The 20,085-nt window shown below is 42.6% G+C and overlaps 1 protein-coding gene across 2 annotated transcripts in view; it reads left to right on the forward strand.

Annotated features, from left to right (window-relative positions):
- exoc6b (exocyst complex component 6B) overlaps positions 1-16,680 on the forward strand; it is a 129,593-nt gene extending 112,913 nt beyond the window's left edge. For both annotated transcript variants that reach the window (XM_085450662.1, XM_085450663.1), the window contains 2 exons: positions 10,234-10,346; positions 13,757-16,680. In XM_085450662.1, the coding sequence (XP_085306788.1) occupies positions 10,234-10,346; positions 13,757-13,883 (240 nt within the window). In that variant the 3' untranslated portion in view covers positions 13,884-16,680. The remainder of the gene's footprint in view (positions 1-10,233; positions 10,347-13,756) is intronic.
- The last annotated feature ends 3,405 nt before the right edge of the window (positions 16,681-20,085 follow it).

Here is a 20,085-nt window from a genome sequence, read left to right on the forward strand (position 1 = left end):
AGCTGTGAGACGAGTGTACAGGGAGAGGGAGTAAGAGCACTGGAGCTTAAAGAGCAAGGGATGAAAAGTTAGAAAGCGTTACTTATTATCCAATATGGTGCATTTTTATTCATTTTCCTCTCCCGTGTAAAGATGAATGATACTAAGTTCACACCGCTGGGTCACAAATTTGTTTTCTTCATAGCCGAAACATTACATAATCACAACCTAACTGTGTGTGTGTGAGTGTAAACATGATGAATTCTGGGTGACCCTGACGTTTGGCCATTAGCAACGGGAACACGGCAATTCCCCAACGGTCCCAAACAAATAAATCCTGCCTGCAGCCGGAATAACCATTAACAAGTCTGCTAAACACTGAAGAAGAGGAGGGGGAGGAGGGGAGCGTAGACAAATCTGCGGATGGTGAGGGGAATCGAGGAAAGATGCAAAGGGGGGAGTGTATGGGTCAAGTTAACTTGGGAGAAAGGGAGAAGGGAAAAGATGGGGATGGATGTGAGGAAGTTGAAGTAGCAAGTGAAAAGCTTGAGGAGGTAGAGAGGGCTGAAAGAAGGGGAGGAGAACACAGGGAGAGTGATGGGGAGAGTAAAAAGGTGGGTGAAGAATGGAAGTTGGGTTAAATGAGGAGGATGAAAGAGATGGAAGTGACAAAAGCTGGTGAGGACACGAAAAAGGAGGGATAACGAGGGAAAGAAAGGATGGAGGGCATGGAGTTTGTAGAAACAGAGAGAGAGAGAGAGAGAAAGGGGGAGGGGTGGAGAAAGAGGGAGGGAAGGGGGTTTGTGGGTGAGGGATTACGAGAAGTAAAAGAAGCCCATTAGCGGAGAAGAAATGAGAGAAAACAAACAAGAAATGTGAGGGCAACACATCACTGTTATTCTGCCCACCCCCCAGAAGAATAAGAGGAAGCAATAATCTGTGTGTGTGTGAGGAGACAGCAGCGATAGCGTGGGGGAGGTCACAGCGAGGTGAGAGAGGGAGAGCGAGACGGAGAGAGAAGTTCAGCTAGAGGTGAAGCGAGAGACCTGCCGTTTTCTGTGTGTGTGTTTCGGGTGAATCAAGGGTCAGGGGTGTGTGTGTGTGTGTGTGTGTGTGTGTGTGTGTGTGTGAGAGAGAGAGAGAGAGAGAGAGAGAGAGAGAGAAGGACCTGCTGGCTCGCGTGTGGCTGGGTTTTGGTTTTTTTTTGTTTTTTGGACAGCCCACGCTCCCCCCGCCCCCCCACCCCCGTACACACTTTTTTTTTCTTTCTCCGTCTCTTTTCCATTTTCATCAGTCTTATCTGCCTCCTCCTCCTGCTGTCCTCCCTTCTTGAACTTCTCCTACTGTTCGTGCCCTCCACTCCTCACTCCTGTGTCACCCCCCTAATCGATGTTTGCGTTAGACTTTTTTTTTTTTCCCCTTGGTGCAAATTTGCAAAGAAAAGTGACGTATAAATAAAGTTTGTCATCCAAACTGAGGTTCACTCATAAACTTTCCCTGCTGCCCTGATTTCTCCCTTTTCTTAATTTTTATCCCTTTTGTCCCACATTACTGCTCTTAATTTTACTCAGATCAGCACCTGAGGTACCAAAGTTGAAGACAAATAGCCGTAATTTTACGTGTGCACCCAAATGCTGCCCTCCCTCACATGAGATGTTTTGCCCAAAAAAAAGACACAGCTGTTAATGTTATGATGAAGCTAAAGGTTTGTTTTTGCAGCAGTTTTTTTCCATCTTGTCTGTGACGCTCCCCATACTAATTTTTTCTGTTGCATTTAAAAGAATAAGAGTGGAAAACTAGCAGACTGAAAAATGAAGATTGAGTTTTACTTTTATAGCACCAGATAACAACAACTATAGTTGCCTCAAGGTGCTTTATATTTTAAGAAAAAGACACTAAAAAAGAGAGAAAACCCCAACAGTAAGATGACTCCCTATGAGCAAGCAGTTGGTGATAGTAGGAAGGAAAAACTCCCCTTTAACAGGAAGAAACCTGCGGCTTGGGGAGGGTCTTTACCTTACAGTATACATTTGCCAACTAGCCCACAGTGTCATTGCTTTTAGGTCGATCCCTCATCATGTCAGGTTTCAAACACACCAGCATGGCTGCAGTAAAAACCCTGAACTCAAAGTTTGAAGGGTTGAAGGGACTTTGCTAACCAATGTGGGATCTTGTGTATGGTCTGTGGTCCTGTTCTTCTCTCCTTCCTAGTCTTTGTCCTCCTCACTGCTTTTTTCTTTCTCTTGTCCTCTGCAATCCTCATGCCTAACGGGAAATTTTGTGCAGGTTTATTTTCCTTTTATCTCTGATACAAAAAAAGAAAGTGGGTGGGAGAAGAAAGCAAGAGATAAAGGAAGACTGATGCGCAGAGCATGATTGCAGAGTGAAGACAGTGATTTGCTGTCAGATAAAATGAAAATCTCACGAATCTCAGCCAGCAGCTTATCCATCTATGGATGCATGGTGGCGTGTGTCTTCTTTGCTGTGTGTGTGTGTGTGGGGGGGCGTTACTTCCTGTAAACAGGCAGCTAAAGTATGTGTTTATCCCACATGCTTTTACCTTGTATGTTCCTCAGAAACAAGTACAGATGTGCTGTGTCTTTGAGCACAAAGCCCATCCTCCAACACCTTCAACAATAACTTTAAAAGGCTTTTTTTTGCGTTCAAACATCTGCGTTAAAGTGAAGAATAGTGCGCATGTGGTCCCCACAAATACAGACGTACAAGCAGTGCAGACATACATACACAAAGCAAGGTGCGTGTGCACAAATAACTTCCTGCACACAAGCAGATGGAAACATCCTGACAAACAATATTATATAATACTCAGACAGTTTATGTGAACACTGTGCACACACTTGTATCGGCACCTAATCATCAAATAATATTTGTGCTTTAACCGCCCTCACTTGTGTGTGTGTGTGTGTGTGTGTGTGTGTGTGTGTGTTTGTTTGTTTATATGGGAGGATTAGCAGGTCAAACCTCGGCCGTGCAAGGGTGAACTCGGGGACAAAGTAGAGAGAGCTGAACGCAGAAGTGAAAAGGCCAGAGGGTGGAAGGAAAGGAGCAGAAAGCAGCGATAGGAGACGTTGGGAGGGGGTCAAAGGAGGGAGGAAAGGAAGGGGGGGGGGGGGGGGGGAGTCCAACGGAATCACTTGTCTTGCGAAGCCAGGTTGAACCATTTGAGAAAATATTTAGGATGTTTCCTGTTTTCAGGAATAACTCTGAAGAGGTGAAGTCAGGTAGAAGCCATGACCTTTAAAAAAAAAATACAGATAAAGATGCAGCTTCAAGGACTACTTTCACTTACATATGACGTGAAATAATAATAATAATAACTTTTTTTATGGCATTTTCAAAGCACAGTGACAAAGTGCTTCATATTTTGATAAAGTCTCACGTTCTATGGCACAAAATAAAGGGGAACACTTAAAGAAAGGCTAATCAATAAAACAGATAAATCATATATCTGACAGGCTGTGGAAGAGAATAAACATTTATATTAAAACAATCAGTTTTGGTGGTTAGTTCAGACTGGTATGACTTCTTGGTACCTGCTGATGGGCAACTCCTGATCCAGTTAGTTTATAGCTGTTTAATAGCTCGGTGGCACACCCAGGCATGTTAAAGTTAAAGCAAAACTTCAATTTGTGCTCACAAAATTCACTATAATTTAATAATAATAATAATAATAATAATAAAGCAAATAAGATAAGATAAGAGATAAGATAGAACTTTATTAATCCCTCGGGTGGGTTCCTCTGGGAAATTCGATTTCCAAAAAAGCACAGCACCGACAGAAGTTACAGTTACAGAATATTATATATACACACACACACACACACACACACACACACACACACACACACACACACACACACACACACACACACACACATATATAAATACAGAGACAATATAAATAAAATATACGAAGGGGATAAATAGAATAAAAAATAAAAATACAAGTGAATTGCACATTTCAAGTATTGAGGTCTATTGCACTGTTGACTATTTACAAAAGTATTGCACAAGGTATTGTACAGTGAGGTGCAGAGGCACTACAGCTTAGTTGTTCCCCCCTCCTTTGTCCTCCTGTTTCCCCTCCCTCTCCCCTCCAGAGAGGAGTTAAACAGTCTGATGGCGTGTGGGACAAAGGAGTTTTTAAGTCTGTTAGTTCTTGTCTTGGGGAGAAGCAACCTGTCACTGAACAGACTCTTCTGGTTGTTAATGGCCGTGTGCAGAGGATGCCTGGCATTGTCCATAATGTCCATCAGTTTCTTTAATGTCCTTTTCTCTGCCACTGTCACCAGAGTGTCCAGCTTCATGCCGACCACAGAGCTAGCCCTCCTGATCAGTTTCTCCAGCCTGGATGAGTCCTTCTTTGCTGTGCTGCTCCCCCAGCACACCACAGCATAGAAAAGTACTCCAGCAACCACCGACTGGTAAAACATCCTCAGGAGCTTCCTGCAGATGTTAAAAGACCTCAGCCTCCTGAGGAAGTACAGTCGGCTTTGGGCTTTTTTATACAGGTGCTCTGTGTTGCATGACCAGTCCAGTTTATTGTCCACCCACAGCCCGAGGTACTTGTACTTGTTGACCACCTCCACCTCCTCCCCCTCTATCTGAACCGGCAGTGGACCTGCTCTAGACCTCCCGAAGTCCACAACCAGTTCCTTAGTCTTTGAGGTGTTGAGTTGCAGGTGGTTTGTGTGACTCCATGCGACAAAGTTCCTCACCAGACTTCTGTACTCCTCTTCCTGATCATCCCAGATACACCCCATGATGGCTGTGTCGTCTGCAAACTTCTGAATGTGGCATAATTCAGAGTTGTAGCAGAAGTCAGAGGTGTACAGGGTGAAGAGAAGAGGTGACAGCACAGTTCCCTGTGGTGCTCCTGTGCTGCTGACCACAGTGTCAGACGTGATGTCCTTCAGCCTGACGTACTGTGGTCTGTCGGTGAGGTAGTCGGAGATCCAAGCCACCAGGCAGGGGTCCACCTCCATCCTGTTCAGTTTTTCCTGAAGCATACAGGGCCGGATGGTATTAAAGGCACTGGAAAAGTCAAGAAACAGGATCCTGACCGTGCCTTTTCCCCCATCCAGGTGTGAGTGGGCTCTGTGTAGGAGGTACAGGATGGCATCCTCCACTCCGACACCCGCCTTGTATGCAAACTGTAGTGGGTCCTGGGCATGTTGTACCTGTGGTCGGAGGAGGTTGAGGAAGAGCCGCTCTAGAGTCTTCATAAGATGTGACGTCAGTGCCACCGGTCGGAAGTCATTCAGCTCATTGGGCCGGTTCTTTTTGGGGACCGGGACGATGCAGGATGTCTTCCATAGGGCGGGCACTCTCCCCAGTCGCAGACTGAGGTTGAAGACTCGTTGTAGCGGCTCCCCAAGTTCAGCAGCACACGCCTTTAGCATCCTAGGACACACCTTGTCTGGGCCTGCTGCCTTTCTGGGGCGAAGCTTCCTCAGTTGTCTCCTGACCTGATCCACTGTGACACTGGGAGATGTTTGGGAGGAGGGGAGGGGGGGAGATGTCTTGCTGCTGAGAGAGGGATTGGAGGAGGGGGGTGTCATGGTGTCAGGAAGGGGGGGAAGCGAGGGAGGCAGGAGAGTGGGGATTGGACTCTGTAGTGAAGGTGAGGGTGAGGGTGGGGGGGTTGTGGGCTGGTCAAACCTGTTGAAGAAGTTGTTGAGTTCGTTTGCCTTCTCCACAGTCCCCCCCACTGTGCTTTTCTTGGTGTTGTGGCCTGTGATGGTTTTCACACCATTCCAGACCTCCCTCATATTGTTCCTCTCCAACTTCTGCTCCACCTTCCTCCTGTAGGTGTCCTTTGCTTCCCTCAGGCAGCGTTTCACCTCCCGCTGTGCTGCCTTCATCTCCTCCTTCACTTTGCTCCTGAAAGCCTTCTTCTTCATGTTGAGGACAGCTTTGACTTCCTGTGTTACCCACGGTTTGTTATTAGGATAACACCGTACCGTCTTAGCAGGGGCGACTGTGTCCACACAAAAGTTGAGGTAGTCTGTAAGACAGTGTGTCGCCCCCTCTATGTCCTCACCATGTGGGCTCAGGAGCACATCCCAGTCTGTGGTGTCATAGCAGTCTCTCAGAGCATCCTCCTTTTCTGGGGTCCATCTCCGGATGGAGCGCGTTGTGACCGGCTGCCTTTGGACGAGGGGTGTGTAATGTGTTTCGCTTTAGTTTGTCAGGTTGGTCATCACAGCCCGCCTCATGAGGTTTTGGTGTATTTCTTGATTCACTCTCAAGGTGTTTACACGATTGTGAGCTTCATAAAGTGCTGTCAGCTTTTCTGGTCTGTACTTCTAAAAAAATATGCTCCATTAAAAATAATTAGGAAAACAAAGTAATAATGAAACCGAAAAAAAAAAACCCAGAGTGTTTTTAAAATAATAAAAACTGAACTGAACCTGCTCTGGAAATAAAGGTGGCGTGAATTCAAAATAAGACAAAAGCAGTGCTTAATTGGAAAGTAAATACACTGTTATAACTCAGTAATCCCACAGCAGTCTTCAAATTCTGGGTCTTTATGAAAGGAAACTTCCACGTGTCTAAAGCACGAGCGGCTGTGGCTCAGGAGGCAGAGAGGCTCGTCCAGTAATTGGAAAATCCCTGATTCAATCCAGTCCGTATGTTGAAGTGTCCTTGGCCAAGATAGTTTTAAGTCTGTGTGTCAAAGGTAAAGCGCTGTATGAATGCATGTGGAATCGTGGCTTATGGTGGTCTGTAAGGCCATCTATTTTACTACTGACTGAAGCAGGCACTGTTCAGCTGGTCTTGTCTGTATTGGTTTGATTGTATGAGTTCAGTTCCCAGATAAAGAAGTAACTGAACACCCAGTAAATTCTTGTTTCATTTGGGCCGATTTATCACGTCGCAGAGATGTAGCAACTTGTTACATCATCCACTGATTTTTGAGTCAGCAAGTTCATCGACTGGTCTGGTGTTAAATACTGTACAGACATGTCCAAGACAGGTCAGTCAGAGTGTTGTAATGTTTAGAAGTTGCTGACCACGAATGCTCTGCAGTTACACGAGTTATTTTATTAATGTACAACAGCAGTTACCTGTCGATTCAAAGGTGTTACAACACCACTAGTCCCTTACCAGGGCCACGCCCCTTTCCTTCTCAGTCAGCGATGTTAAAGAACGAGTGGTGACGTAATTAGATGTCAGCAGCTCAGTGTGGTTCTGCAGGACTTTGATACAGACGATGATTGTTGACGATTGTCGGCTATGTCAGCTATGCCCGCTCCGCACAGGCATGGAGATGTTAGCCTGGAGAAAGGCACAGTCTACTGCTGTTAGCACTGTTTATATTAGCAACACAAGCTGCTAGCACCGCAGCAGCCATCAATACTTAGGTGTGTTTGGATTGCGTGGGCAAGAATCTAAGACCTACCTCTTCCTGACCACCTCCTCTTTGTCTGGGTGGACACCAAGGCGTTCCCAAACCAGCCCAGAGACATAAACTCTGCAGCATCTTGGGTCTGCTCCAGGGCTTTTTGTAGGACAGAGTCTGGAGAGATCCAGAGAGTTTGACAGCCTCGGGTTCTTTGATATCTTTCTTAAATCCACTGTCCTGCTGCAGGAGGCTGCTGCCATCGAGGAGTGCATGGGGGGAAGGGTTCTAAGTCTCCAGCAGAGGTTAGCTAGGCGGTTCATGTCAAAAATAACAAACAGCAGCGCTATATGAAGTCACCGCACAGTTCAGTGGTACAAAACCAAGTTGCTAAGTGTGTGAAATCTAATGGCGTTAAACTCAGTGGAAGACTGAAAGCACATCCATGACAGCTCGACATTCTGATTATACAAACACAAAAATGCGTGTTGGATTGAATAAATAGTGTCTCTCTGACTTGAGTATAAAGAAGAATTAAGAAAAGATAAAGGACCCTCCAGGGAACTTGTAAAAATCAATCCTATGTACAATAGGGACTAACTGGATGATTAACGATTCCATGCAGGAGTTTCTGTGAGGTGAAGCACAGTTTTCGTAAACGTCAGGACCATAGTTACAGATGTGAAGCAGCAGTACAAGCCAGTGACTTTCACAGATTTTTCACTTCACTTAATTTCTCTCGTGTCCTCTGTCATCCGTTCTGTTTTCCCCGGTCGCCTGCCGGGGCACCTTCATCAACTAACTCCGGTCTATCCCCTTCTCTTAGTCTTATCTATCCATCTTCATCTGCCCTTACTTTACCCTCTCCCTCTTTCTGTAAGCGCTGTTATCCATTCCTCTCCATCTGTGTCTCCTTCCATCTTTACTCTCCCTCATTTTCTCTCCCCCTTTCCTCACATGTGGTTTTGCTCTCCATCCCTCTGTACTCCATTCCTCCACCTCCTCCTCTTCTTCTCTCATCCCTTGCTCACATATGGTTTCTCTCTCTGGATCTGTGTTTGGTGTTACCCAGAGTTCACTGGGGCTCCTGCTCATATGTGTGTGTGTTTTACAGACAGAGATAGAGAGACGGCGTGTGTGAATGTCTGCAGGCTTACGGGTCTGCCTGCCTGGGCCTGTTTCTGTGTGTGTGTGTGTGTGTGTGTGTGTGTGTTAGGTAGAGTTCAGCAGGGCAGCGGCAGGTTATGCAACTGTTTGAAATGTGGGCCATTCCGAAGAAGACTCAACCTCTCCAGCTTGTTGCTTTTCTTTCCTTTCCCTTGACCCGTTTGCCGTTTACTTTCTTGGCGTTGTTGCTTTTATTTACCTAAATGTAAAAATGTCTCCATGTGGGGAACTTAAAGGTTTCTTGAGACGATTTGGTCATTTTTTTAAGTGCTGAAAACATAAACATCCGCATTAAGTTGGCACAAGCTGCAAGTGCCAGAACTTAATACTATTTCCTTTGGAGTTACCCGGACTTCACAAGTGGTTACTCATATAACATGCGGACTGATCTTCATCACAAGTGGCACTTGTAAGCAAGCATAATCTGACTAAAGCAGTAACCCACAAACAAATGTGCTTTTAATGTTCTTATTAATCACACTGAGTAATAACTCACAGTGCAGTCTGGACGCAAACAGCAACATCATGAGGTTTCCTGTGGCAACTAAAGGGAGCTGGACGGCAGCGGGAATTTTTGACCATTTCTCTGTTGGTCTCTTCGGTTCATCGCGGTTTTTGAGCAGTCTTCAGAGGGGTGTACTACCCAGCGGGATTAACGGGTTCACCGTCATCTGTGGGTTTCTAGGTTTTGTTGAACCATGATTTCACCAGCATGGTGGAATCATGGGATGAGGGTCTAGTGTGCTAATGTGGAGTTAGTGTGCAGTGCTCTTTTTTTTAGTGTCACATATGTAGATTTTTTTCACTAAATGTGAGATATAAAATGTTTATATATTTCTATAGAAATTAGTTTTCTAGTAAAGATTCAATAACAATAGGACTTACTGTGATATAACAAAAACATTTTATAATTACAGGACAGTCGGGGCAGCATAGAGCAGCATTTCTACATTATGTAGAAAAACAGAGGCGTACTGTTGAAACTGCACTTCTTTTTCATATATTAACACTTCCCAGGTATTTAATATGTCTTAATAATCTGTAATCTTTACACTGACACCAAGGAGAATTTCACTGGTCCAACCCACTACTTTAAATGAAATCGACACCTCTGAGCTTTGTAAAGTTTTTGAAAGTTGCGATTGAAACGTGATTGCACCTGCCAGCCTTTTTCAAGGAGAGCACAGTTGGTGTGATTTTTACAGCGAGCTGCACCTCTATTACTTACACTCCCAATCCTGTATTTCTGAGCATACCTTAGGACTCACTCATGTCTGATATACTAACCTAGTGGCATAGATGCGACAGCAAGGTCGTGATGAACGTGATTATCACTGCTGTGAGTGAGGGGGTGGTGTGGGGGTGCCGAGCTGAGCAAAGAAGGCCAGAAAAGCTGTGATAAATGTGGTCATGGAAGCGCCACACATCTGTTCACAAGACAAACCTTTGGCTCTGAATCCATCTGAGTACATCGTAGTTGTATAAAACACCACATATTTATCTTCAGAGCTGCTACAGGTTCATGTTTCCCTGGTTTTTGAAGTGGGCACCAGCTGTTACGCAACATGTTGGTGGGTTAGTGAGTGAATCGGTGATCTGCTGGTGTTTATTTCATCACTGCTTAATGGATAATTTATCATCTCCAAAATCTGAGATCTTCTTATGAGTAAAACAGAAACACTCCCTAAATCTCACGTTCTTCCTCTGACTTTTTTTTCTAGTTACTGGATTTGTTCACCCAGTGGGATTGGTCAACCTACCTGGCTGATTACGGCAAACCCACCTGCAAATACCTGAGAGTCAACCCACACACTGCACTGGCACTGCTGGAGAAGTGAGTAGTGATTCATCATTCTGGGATTCACACATTACTGTTAATCTATTGTTCTGTTGCCTCATTTTTTGGATGACTCAAATCCTTGTTTTGCCATTAACTGACCAAACAGTTTCTGATTCCAGCTTCTTAAATGTGAGAGTTTCCTTGTTTTCTCAGCTTTATACTACTGTTAATTTCATGTTAATTAATCTCACAAAAAAAGTTGAAGCCCTCACTTTAAGTTTTATGAATTTTCATAAACTTCTTTCTATTGATAAAACGTCAACATTTTGGTTAGTTCCCCCCCACACATAAAAATTTAAACCCTGCCTGGCTCAAATTTGGCTGATTTCCTTATCAAGGTCTGCATCACATCCAGCATGTTTGCAGTTGTAGATCAGTGGAGATCCCACTCTGAGCTTGAGCGCTTGTGATGTGTGCTGGATCCCCTTCAGTGTCCCAGCACAGTTTTATTTTAGGGGAGAGGATTAAGTTTCTTGGAGCCAAATCTGGATTGTGCCTCAGACAACTCCATGTTCTACAACAGTCTGATCCAATTGTTTATTTTATATATTTATTTTTATTGTATTTTTTTTTGTAGTTCGCAAACCTAAAAGTGTCTAAAAAGAAAGAAAAATAATTTCTGACCCTGTACCCCCAACATCAGGCTTGGACATTTTGGACTCTTCCATTGAGATTCATTTGTGGTATTTCATAGTGAAACCTAGTTCTCACAACCAGCCCTTGCCCTTGATATACAAGTATTAAAGTCAGGTTGATTTTACACAGAAGTTGATGTTTGTCCGGTTACAGATGTACATGTGTTGGGAATGGGATCAGACAGCAGTGAAAGTTGCACAAGGAGATGACCTGGAAGGGCAAGCTGTTGATTTTGCCCCCTTCCTGATTTCTTAGACTGATGTTTTTGTTTGCATTTTTGTAACGCTTCCATTTTTTCAGATCATCAAATAAATGTCAACATTAGGCAAATATAACGCATTACAAAAATACAAAATGCAGTTTTTAAATGATGATTTCATATATTAAGGAAAAAATTCTATCCAGATCTACCTGACCCTGTTTGAATACGTCAACTTTGAGCACCCACATGTTTTGGAAAGCTGAGTTTAGTTTCACACACCCACGCCGAATTACTGCAAGAACTGTTGAATAGAGAAATCACTTAAATACAACCTGCCTGACGAAGTGCATTGTATTAAAAGATGTCAAACACCAACACATCACGCCATGACGATCTAAAGAAACAGCTGAAAAACAAAGTCATTGATGTCTGTTAGTCTGGAAAGGGATACAAAGCTACTTCAAGGCTTTGGGATTTCAGGGAATGATGGTGAACCTTCCCAAGAACACAACGACGACTCATCCATGAGCTCACAAAAGAACCCAGAGCAACATCTAAAGAACTGCATGATTCAACAATCAGAAAGAGACGGGAGGAAAGTTTCAAAGAGAAAATCACTGCTGGCCACAAAGAACATAAAGAGTCGTCTCACATTTGCCAAAAAACAAGACTTTTGAGAAAGTATTCTGTGGACTGACGAGACAAACTTTTTGTAAGGTTAGAGTCCGGTTACGTGTGGTGTAACACAGTATTTCATAAACAGACCATCATACCGGCAGTCATACATGGTGGTGGTACTGTGAAGGTCTGGGCTGCTTTGCTGCTTCAGGACATTTTGCTGTAATTGATGGAACCACGATGTCTGCTTGATGTACCAGAAAATCCTGAAGGAGAATGTCCAACCATCAGTTTGTGTCCTGAATCTCAGGCTCACGTGGGTTATGCAATAGAACAAGGATCCAAAACACATCAGCGAGTCCACCTCTGAGAGGCTCAAACAAAATGAAGAAGAGGCCCGGTCAAAGTTTGGACTTACGTGAGATTTAGATGCTTTGCTGTGACTTAAAACAGGATGTTCATACTCAAACTCCCTCGATCTTTCTGAATTAAAACAATTCTGCAATGAAGAGTGGACCAAAATTCCTCCACAGAGAAGAGACGCATTGACAATTAACACAAATGCTTGATTGTGCTGGCCCTGGCAGCAACAACTCTAGTCAGTTATTAGATTTAGGGGAACAATGACTTTCTCACAACCCATGTAGGTTTGGATAACGTTTTCCTTTAATAAACCAAATCATCATTTAAAATTGCATTTTGCATTTACTGTGGTTATCTTCTCTAATGACCTGAAATATTCAAGTATGACAAACATGCAATATAAATTGGAAATGAGGAAGTGGGCAAAGACAATGTATGTTAATGGATGAGTTTGGGGTTTGTGGGTTATGCAGAGCTCCTTTAATGAGAAAGCCAACATCAGATCAGTGGAAATCCAGCAGCATTCCTACATCAAATCTTATTTGAACTTTTGAACTTCATCCACCTTTTCCTCCATCTGCTCTTTTCTGTCTCCTGTCCTCCTTCATGTTCTTGACAGGTTGTTTAAGCCGTGAGTATCGTGTGTGTGTGTGTGTGTGTGTGTGTGTGTGTGTGTGTGTGTGTGTGTGTGTGTGTGTGTGTGTGTGATGCTTGTTTGAGGCATGTACTTACACCAAGACCAGTACTCGGGTTTACTAAAGCTGTTTACCTTCTTCCTTTTTAAAAAGGGTGTGTGCAATCTCACCTTCCGTATTACTCACTCTCACTCATCCTGAGAACATAAATTCATGTCGTGATGATACTGATGTTTATCGCCATGGCTGTTAACCATAGGATGTTATCGCTACAACACCACCCGCATCCTGTATCTGTGTACCATCAGTGTAGGGCCATAGAGCCCGAGCTGATATGAAAATAGGGAAGATAACCACACACACAACCTGCATGAACTCAAAAAGTTATAATCTGACTTTGTGGATCACCGCCTCTAAAAGTTTTCACAGAGAAACCTGAAAGTAAATACACACTTTTAAGACTTGAGGCAAGAAACAACAACAAAAAAAAAATACACACGCACAAAGTCATATGTTCTCATTCATTGTGCGGCAGAGCACCTTAATTAGGGACAGCCTTTTCTCTTCAGATAGCCAGGCCTGGTGGTCTCTCTTTGCCCATGAGGAAGCACCCTACTGGGGTTAGTCTGGTCTGCTGGGCCCCCGAACTTCCTGGAGGTCGTAACGCTCCAGTGTTCAGCTAAAGAATACAAAAAAAAAATACATGCCGAGATACACATGTGACAATGAAGGTTTTTTTTCTTCTCAAATAGGCGACCTTAGCAGGGATGTGTGCTTGTTCTGAGCATGCTCATAAACTTGTGTTTTCCTGATTGCATGAAATGAACAGCCCAGTAAATATTGATTCTTATTTGTCCCTGATTGATTTCTTTAAAATCTTTTTTTATTTCTGATTGGCTCTTCTTTCTTCCCTGTTTATTCTTGCTCACCCACCCACAACCCATCTCCAGGATGAAGGAGACGAGCAGGAAGAACAACGTCTTCGCCCAGTTCAGGAAGACAGATAGAGACAGGCAGAAGCTCATCGACACCATCATCAAGCAGCTACGCAACCTCATCGCGCAGCACCACACCTAAAGCAAGCCACACAATTGGCCAACAACCCCACGAGGCTGGTGTATGCACCTTAAGTTAAAAAAAAAAAAACTTCAAAAAGCAACAACAAATTAGGCAGTCTAAAACTGGAAAAAGCACACTGGATGATAAGCTTGCAGTCTGATTAGTGTTAGTGGTTACATTTTGGCTGAAGACAACCATGTAAGAAACTGTCCACAGTAGCATGTTAGCTGGAAGGACATCCTTTTAAAAGCAATGTTGTACATCCTGAAAGTTCAGTTTTAATCGAGCTATCTGGATCTGCTTAGATAACCATACAGGCTTCTCAAAATGTAATTCCGTGTCCACACGTCCTACCGACTTATAAACAGAAGTCTGGTGCCATGTTATATTTTTCTTTAGTACAGAAAAAGATCAAAACGAACAACAAAACTCATCTTTCTAAAACTGTTTACTCGTCTATTAGAGCCATTTGCGATAAATGGCAGAAACCTGCTGAGCCTTGTGTTTTTTAAAGTTCAATAATATTTCCCACTGATTTCCACCAATGATCGTCTCAGTAATTAGAAAAGGTGTCAGGAGGTCTTTAGTTACCAAACGATAGATTAATAGATTGTTGGTTTTGGTCTTTCATGGTATTCGTTGATGAGGAGGAAATCTAGAAGCCCGTCGGCTATTACCTGACGATTTTGGCTTCAAGCTTAATGTTTTTGGGACTTCTGTTGTAGCTCTTCGATATCTGGGCCAAAGCTTCCTGTTCTTTGCCCGAGGCATTGTTTGCAGTCCAACAATTAAGGCTTAATTGTCTTCAGGCTGTTTGGTCAGTAGAAACAGAAACCAGAAAACTTCGATCCATCTATTTTCTGCAGCTTATCCAGAATCGGTCATGTGGGCTGCGGTCTAAGCAGAGACACCCAGACCTCCCTCTCCTCAGCCAGCTCCTTCAGCTCTTCTTGGCGGACACTTCCGTGTTCCCAATCTGAGAGACAAACTCTCCCTCCTATCAGATAGCTATCTCAACTGGCTCCTTTCATTGTAGAGGAGTGTAGTTGAATGACCGAGCTCCTCAATCTGTCTCTAAGGGAGAGCGCAGACAGCCTTTGGAGGGAGCTCAATTCTGCATGATCGCCTCCTTTCTGACATTTTCCGCAGCTCAAGGCAGCAGATGAAGGTAGGAATAGAGACTGAACATTAAATTGACAGCTTTGATTTTACAGTTTTAGAAAAGTTATGGTACCGATATCTTCTCCTAACACAAAGTATATTCACAAGTTTGTTTTCTGGCTCTGTAACCCCAGTTACAGAGAACTAGTGTATTTTCTTTGGCTCTGCCTTAAACCTCATGATGTTCAAGAAAAAAATCTACATCATCACCAACTTCTGCTTTTAACTGGACCTGGTGTTCTTCAGCCTGGAAGGATTCTGACTTTGGTCTCTTTAGGAGCACAAGTGATAATGAAATTGATCATTTCTTTTTTATCATGCAGCTAAAAGGAAAAAAATGTAACATTACAAATAATTCTACACATGCTGTTATCCACTGCTCTCAGATCAAATGCTCTCCGTCATCTTTGAAGCTTGAAAAATACGTTTCCAGTTGCTGGATGGTTGCTATCGATCCATTTGTGGGTCTGCTTAGTGGGAATGAGAGTTAATTTTGGCTTAAAAGTTTTGTAAGGGAATTGTGTACAAGAAACGTTGAAGCAGGTTGTATTTTTGTGCTCAATTCCATTTTCCCCTTCAGTCCTTCTCAGACTGAGCCGGGCCGGTTAAGCCACCCATCCTCACCCGGCCTTTAATGTCTTCCGCATCACTCTCCATCACTGTGACGTGATAACAACGCATTGAATGTACATCACAGAGGGCCGCCTCCCATGGCTGAATGTCTTTCTGTTTTTTTTAAGGTTGTGAAAAAGCTGGAAAAGCACTGAAAACAAAAACAAGATATTAGTGAAAATGAACAGAATGTTACTGCCTTTATCTTCTAACAAAAGGGGGGATATTGGCGCAGCTTGGTAACCCATTTCCCCTCTTAGTATATACAACCTGCAGACACTTGAAACTTGATTTGGCAACCTTATTTCCTTTGGTAGCACAGTGCATGTTGGGGGATTTAAAGGTGTGTGTGTGTGTGCGTGCGTGTGCGTGTGCGTGATGGTGGTGAGGTCTCCCAACATGGCAACCAACCTTTTAAGTGAAACTTGATTTGAAATGGAAGGGACATGGGGCTTGGGTGTTTTCTTTGTTGTAATGTATTACAAAAACTAGGTCTTAACAAGGGCGGGGGGGGGGGATGCTTCAACATTGCAACTTGCTATAAAACGTGTAGTTTGCTTGCCACGTGGTTTGGAAAGATTTGTATATAAACCGCTGTAGACAGATGTGTGTCTTCCATGAACATGCCAAGCTCTGTGTGAGTGTGTGCAGTGAGGCTACTTTTACACACAAGCTTAAATAATTGAAGCACAATACTTAATTCCTTTCACACTAGATCGTCTTTGAAACTAACGGGGGTCTTTTCACTCTTTGTATAACTTTTCTTTCTTGAACTCTGGTGCAATAATGACCTTGGAAGAAACTGCAGCAGGTGTGCGTGTGTGTGCGTTAATCATATAGGGATTATAAATAGGGATTTATAAAGGGAATGCTAACCTGGTGTGGGTGGGTGTCTGAAGGGAAAAAGTGTCTTCCTTCCCATGCTCATGAGTGTGTTGTTTCTCTTGTGCATGGCAGCACTGTGCTTTTTTTTTTTTAAATAGTTTTTTTTTTCTTTAGTTTTTTGAGTCATTATTAGCTGTGCATCTTTTTTTTTTGGGGGGGGGGGGGGGGGGTTGTTTTTGTTGTTGTTTGTTTGTTTGTTTGTTTGTTTTTTTAGAAAGGGAACGAGGCCGTCGTTATTGAATGTGCCTTTTGCTGTATTTTGTTGTTTTTCCTGCCAATAAAGCAGCCGTCCTCAGCCGTGGTGATTGGACTCTGGAAACACTTCATTCTTCACAAAAAACAAATTAATTCAAAATCTGCAAAATTTCCTTTTTTTTTCCAGACTGCGTTTGCTCTGTTTTCTTTTCTGCTATATTATTTATGATGCTGTTTTGAAGCTTTTATGTTAATACCCTGGACTTGCACAGTTTATTATGATCACAGTGAAGACTGCTTTGCATTTTCTAAACAACTGAAGGCTATTTTCTTTTATTTAAGACAGCTGGGCATCTACTACATTCACAAAAACTACTTTTATTATAAAAAAGATTTTCTCACAACTATAAGAGATCTGCAAAACATTTCTCAGTATTCCTAATAATTAATTATTAGCAACTAGTAACTGCAATAGACTGTATGTAAAAGAATGACATTGACACTGTGGTACCACCTCTTGATTTTGGACTAAGCATTTTAAAGCGTTAATATTTTAGTTGCTACTATGTTGGGTTTTTTGGAGTCACATAGCTCTTTTTTTTCCAGCTACTAGGTGGAGTGCTAAACCAACAGCTAATGCCAGCCAGCATTAGACAAAGAGATAAATAATGCTAAATAACAGAGTAATAAAAGGCTTCACTCAAAATGAAATGTTACAGCACACAGCAGGTCATAATATATGTCAGATAATTTAATTGAAAATACATCAGAAAGCACAAACACCTTGGAGAGGTGCAGTTTAGTCATTCAGATTAGCTGAGGTCAAGCCTAGCTAATCAAAGTATGATGGTCAGTTTATATTGTTTAAGACATAATAAATACATTTTTGTGTTAGTGCCACTGTCCCCGTTTTAATTTACTAAAAACTTTATTGGTATCCAGAGTCCACGCACTGCAGATGTTGTTGCTAATTTGTTTTTTGGTTTTTTTGTAAAGCAGATGTTGTTATTGAGACACTGTACACGCTGTTGTATTAAACCACTAATGAATGAAACAAAATACTAATAAAATTATGACAAATGCCAACAGGTGAATATGGAATAAATGAAAAACTGTTGAACGTTTTGTTTGCTGAAGTTTCTTTTGTCGCTTGAAGCTACATAATCATTTACCCCTTAGATGTAAAAAGGCTGATGGGGGTATTACAATGCAACAATCTCCGACTCTACAGGCTTTTTGGACGAACTTCCAGTACAAAGCCTCTTTTGAAAAAGGAATGCAAATCTTAAGCTCTGCTGCCAAGTTTCATCTGAACAGACCACAAGACTTCTGAAATAATGTCATTTGGACTGATGACACCAAAGTCCAAAGTACAGATATCTGGCCATCATGCACAGCACCACATTTGAGGAAAACCAGATACCTCATACCAGCTGTCAAGCAGGGTGGTGGAGGTGTGATCATTTGGACTTTGTTTTCAGCCATGGGGTTTGGCACCTTGCTGTCATTGAGTCAACCATAAACTCCTCTGTATACTGAAATATTCTAGACTCAAATTTGAAGCAGTCTGTCTGACAGCTAAAGCATGGCCTGAGCTAAGTCATGCAACAGCATAAACAGAGCAACAAATCTATAGCAGAGTGACTGAAAAAGAAGAAACCTGATGGAAATGCTGCGGTGGGACATTCAGAGAGCTGTGCATAAATGAATGAACCTTAATGAACTGATGTGGTGGTGTAAAGAAGAGTGGACCAAAATCATGGGGTAAAGCACTGTATCAGTACCATTTGTCTTAGCCAGTGCACATCTGCTCAGAAACATTTAATTATCATTAAAAAACAAAATTCTGGTTATTAACATGGATGATTTAAATGTGAATTATAACATTAGCAATATAAGAATTATACAGTCTATGGTGTTAAATGATTCAGATAAATAATTTCATAAAAGGAAAAAGGAACAAAAACCAGAAAAAACTGCTGAATAGACACAAAATCCCAGAACAGATCCACAGGAATTCATGAGATAGTCATGACCTCTCATTTACTGATTCATTGTATGTTCCTGGTTGTGCGACCCCTGGTAGTAAGAACTGCAATTTGTGATAACTAGCAATGAGTCTTTCACATCACTGTGGAGGAACCGTCCCACTCTTTGCAGAATTCTTTTAACTCACGTACACAGGAAGGTTTTTCAGCATGAACAGCCAGACTTAAATCCAGAACAACAAACAACCTCCAAAACCTGATGCATAACCCAAGTGAACCTGACCTTAAGAGCGTGAACTGATAGTCAGACATTCTCCTTCAGGATTTTCTGGTAGAGAGCAGAATTCATGGTTTCATCAAGTTGTCCTGAAGCAGCAAAGCAGCCTCAAACCATCCCACCATGTTTGACTGCTGGTTTTATGTTCTGTTTATGAAATGCTGTTTTAGTTTATTGCAGATGTAACGGGTCTCAAACCTTACAAAAAGTTCCAGTTTTGCCTCATCAGTCCACTGAATATTTTCCCAAAAGTTTTTTTGCTAAATGTTAGTCGAGACTTTGTGTTCTTCTTGGCCAACAGTGGTTCTCCTTGAGCTCTCTCATCGATGTCATTTTTGCAGTCTGTTTCTGATTGTTGACCTCAGTAATTAGTTACTAATTACTTTTTTAAGTAACTTGACCAACACTGGTGGTGAGTGAAATCACTGTAGATGAACCGGACGGCTTGTTTTTGCTGAATTCTTTTAATTCATGCACACAGGAAGGTTTTCAGCATGAATGTCCTGTTAAAGTAATGCCTGAACAACAAACAACCCCCAAAAGCTGCTGCATAACCCAAGTGAGCCTGACCTTCAGAGCATGGTCTGATGGTCGGACAGTCTCCTTCAGCATTTTCTGATTTTTTCACGATTACCGGTAATTATGATTTCATTTTAAGTTGTTTGATTACATTTAGGGGTGAAAAAAACATCTGTGTTGAAATAAAATATAACAGCTGCAACATCTGTTAAAACTTGTTTACTTGGTTGCCATGGTGATGCTGACTGCTTTTTCTGAAAAATGTACGTACTTATAATACAAAACGACTTCCTATTGAAATGCATTACTCACAAATTATTGCTCACTGACATAGACTTCTTATTGCGACTCGGTCAGGACAACAAACGCACTGCTGACAGTTGCAAAATTTCAGGCCCCACCGCAGCCAGTTATCAACCTATTTTTGGCATCCTCCTGTTACACCAACCCTCTGCATGTCCTCCTTCACCACAACCACGAACCACCTCTGTGCTCTCCCCTGCTGCCTGGCAGCTCCATCTTCACCATCCACTATCCGTCTTCTGCACATGTCCGAACCATGTCAAACTGAGCAGTCCCTCTG

Source organism: Copadichromis virginalis, linkage group LG3 (genome assembly GCF_057382275.1).
Source record: "Copadichromis virginalis isolate Kocher_CV1m ecotype Utaka linkage group LG3, C_Virginalis_male_GT1.1, whole genome shotgun sequence".
NCBI lineage: Eukaryota > Metazoa > Chordata > Actinopteri > Cichliformes > Cichlidae > Copadichromis > Copadichromis virginalis.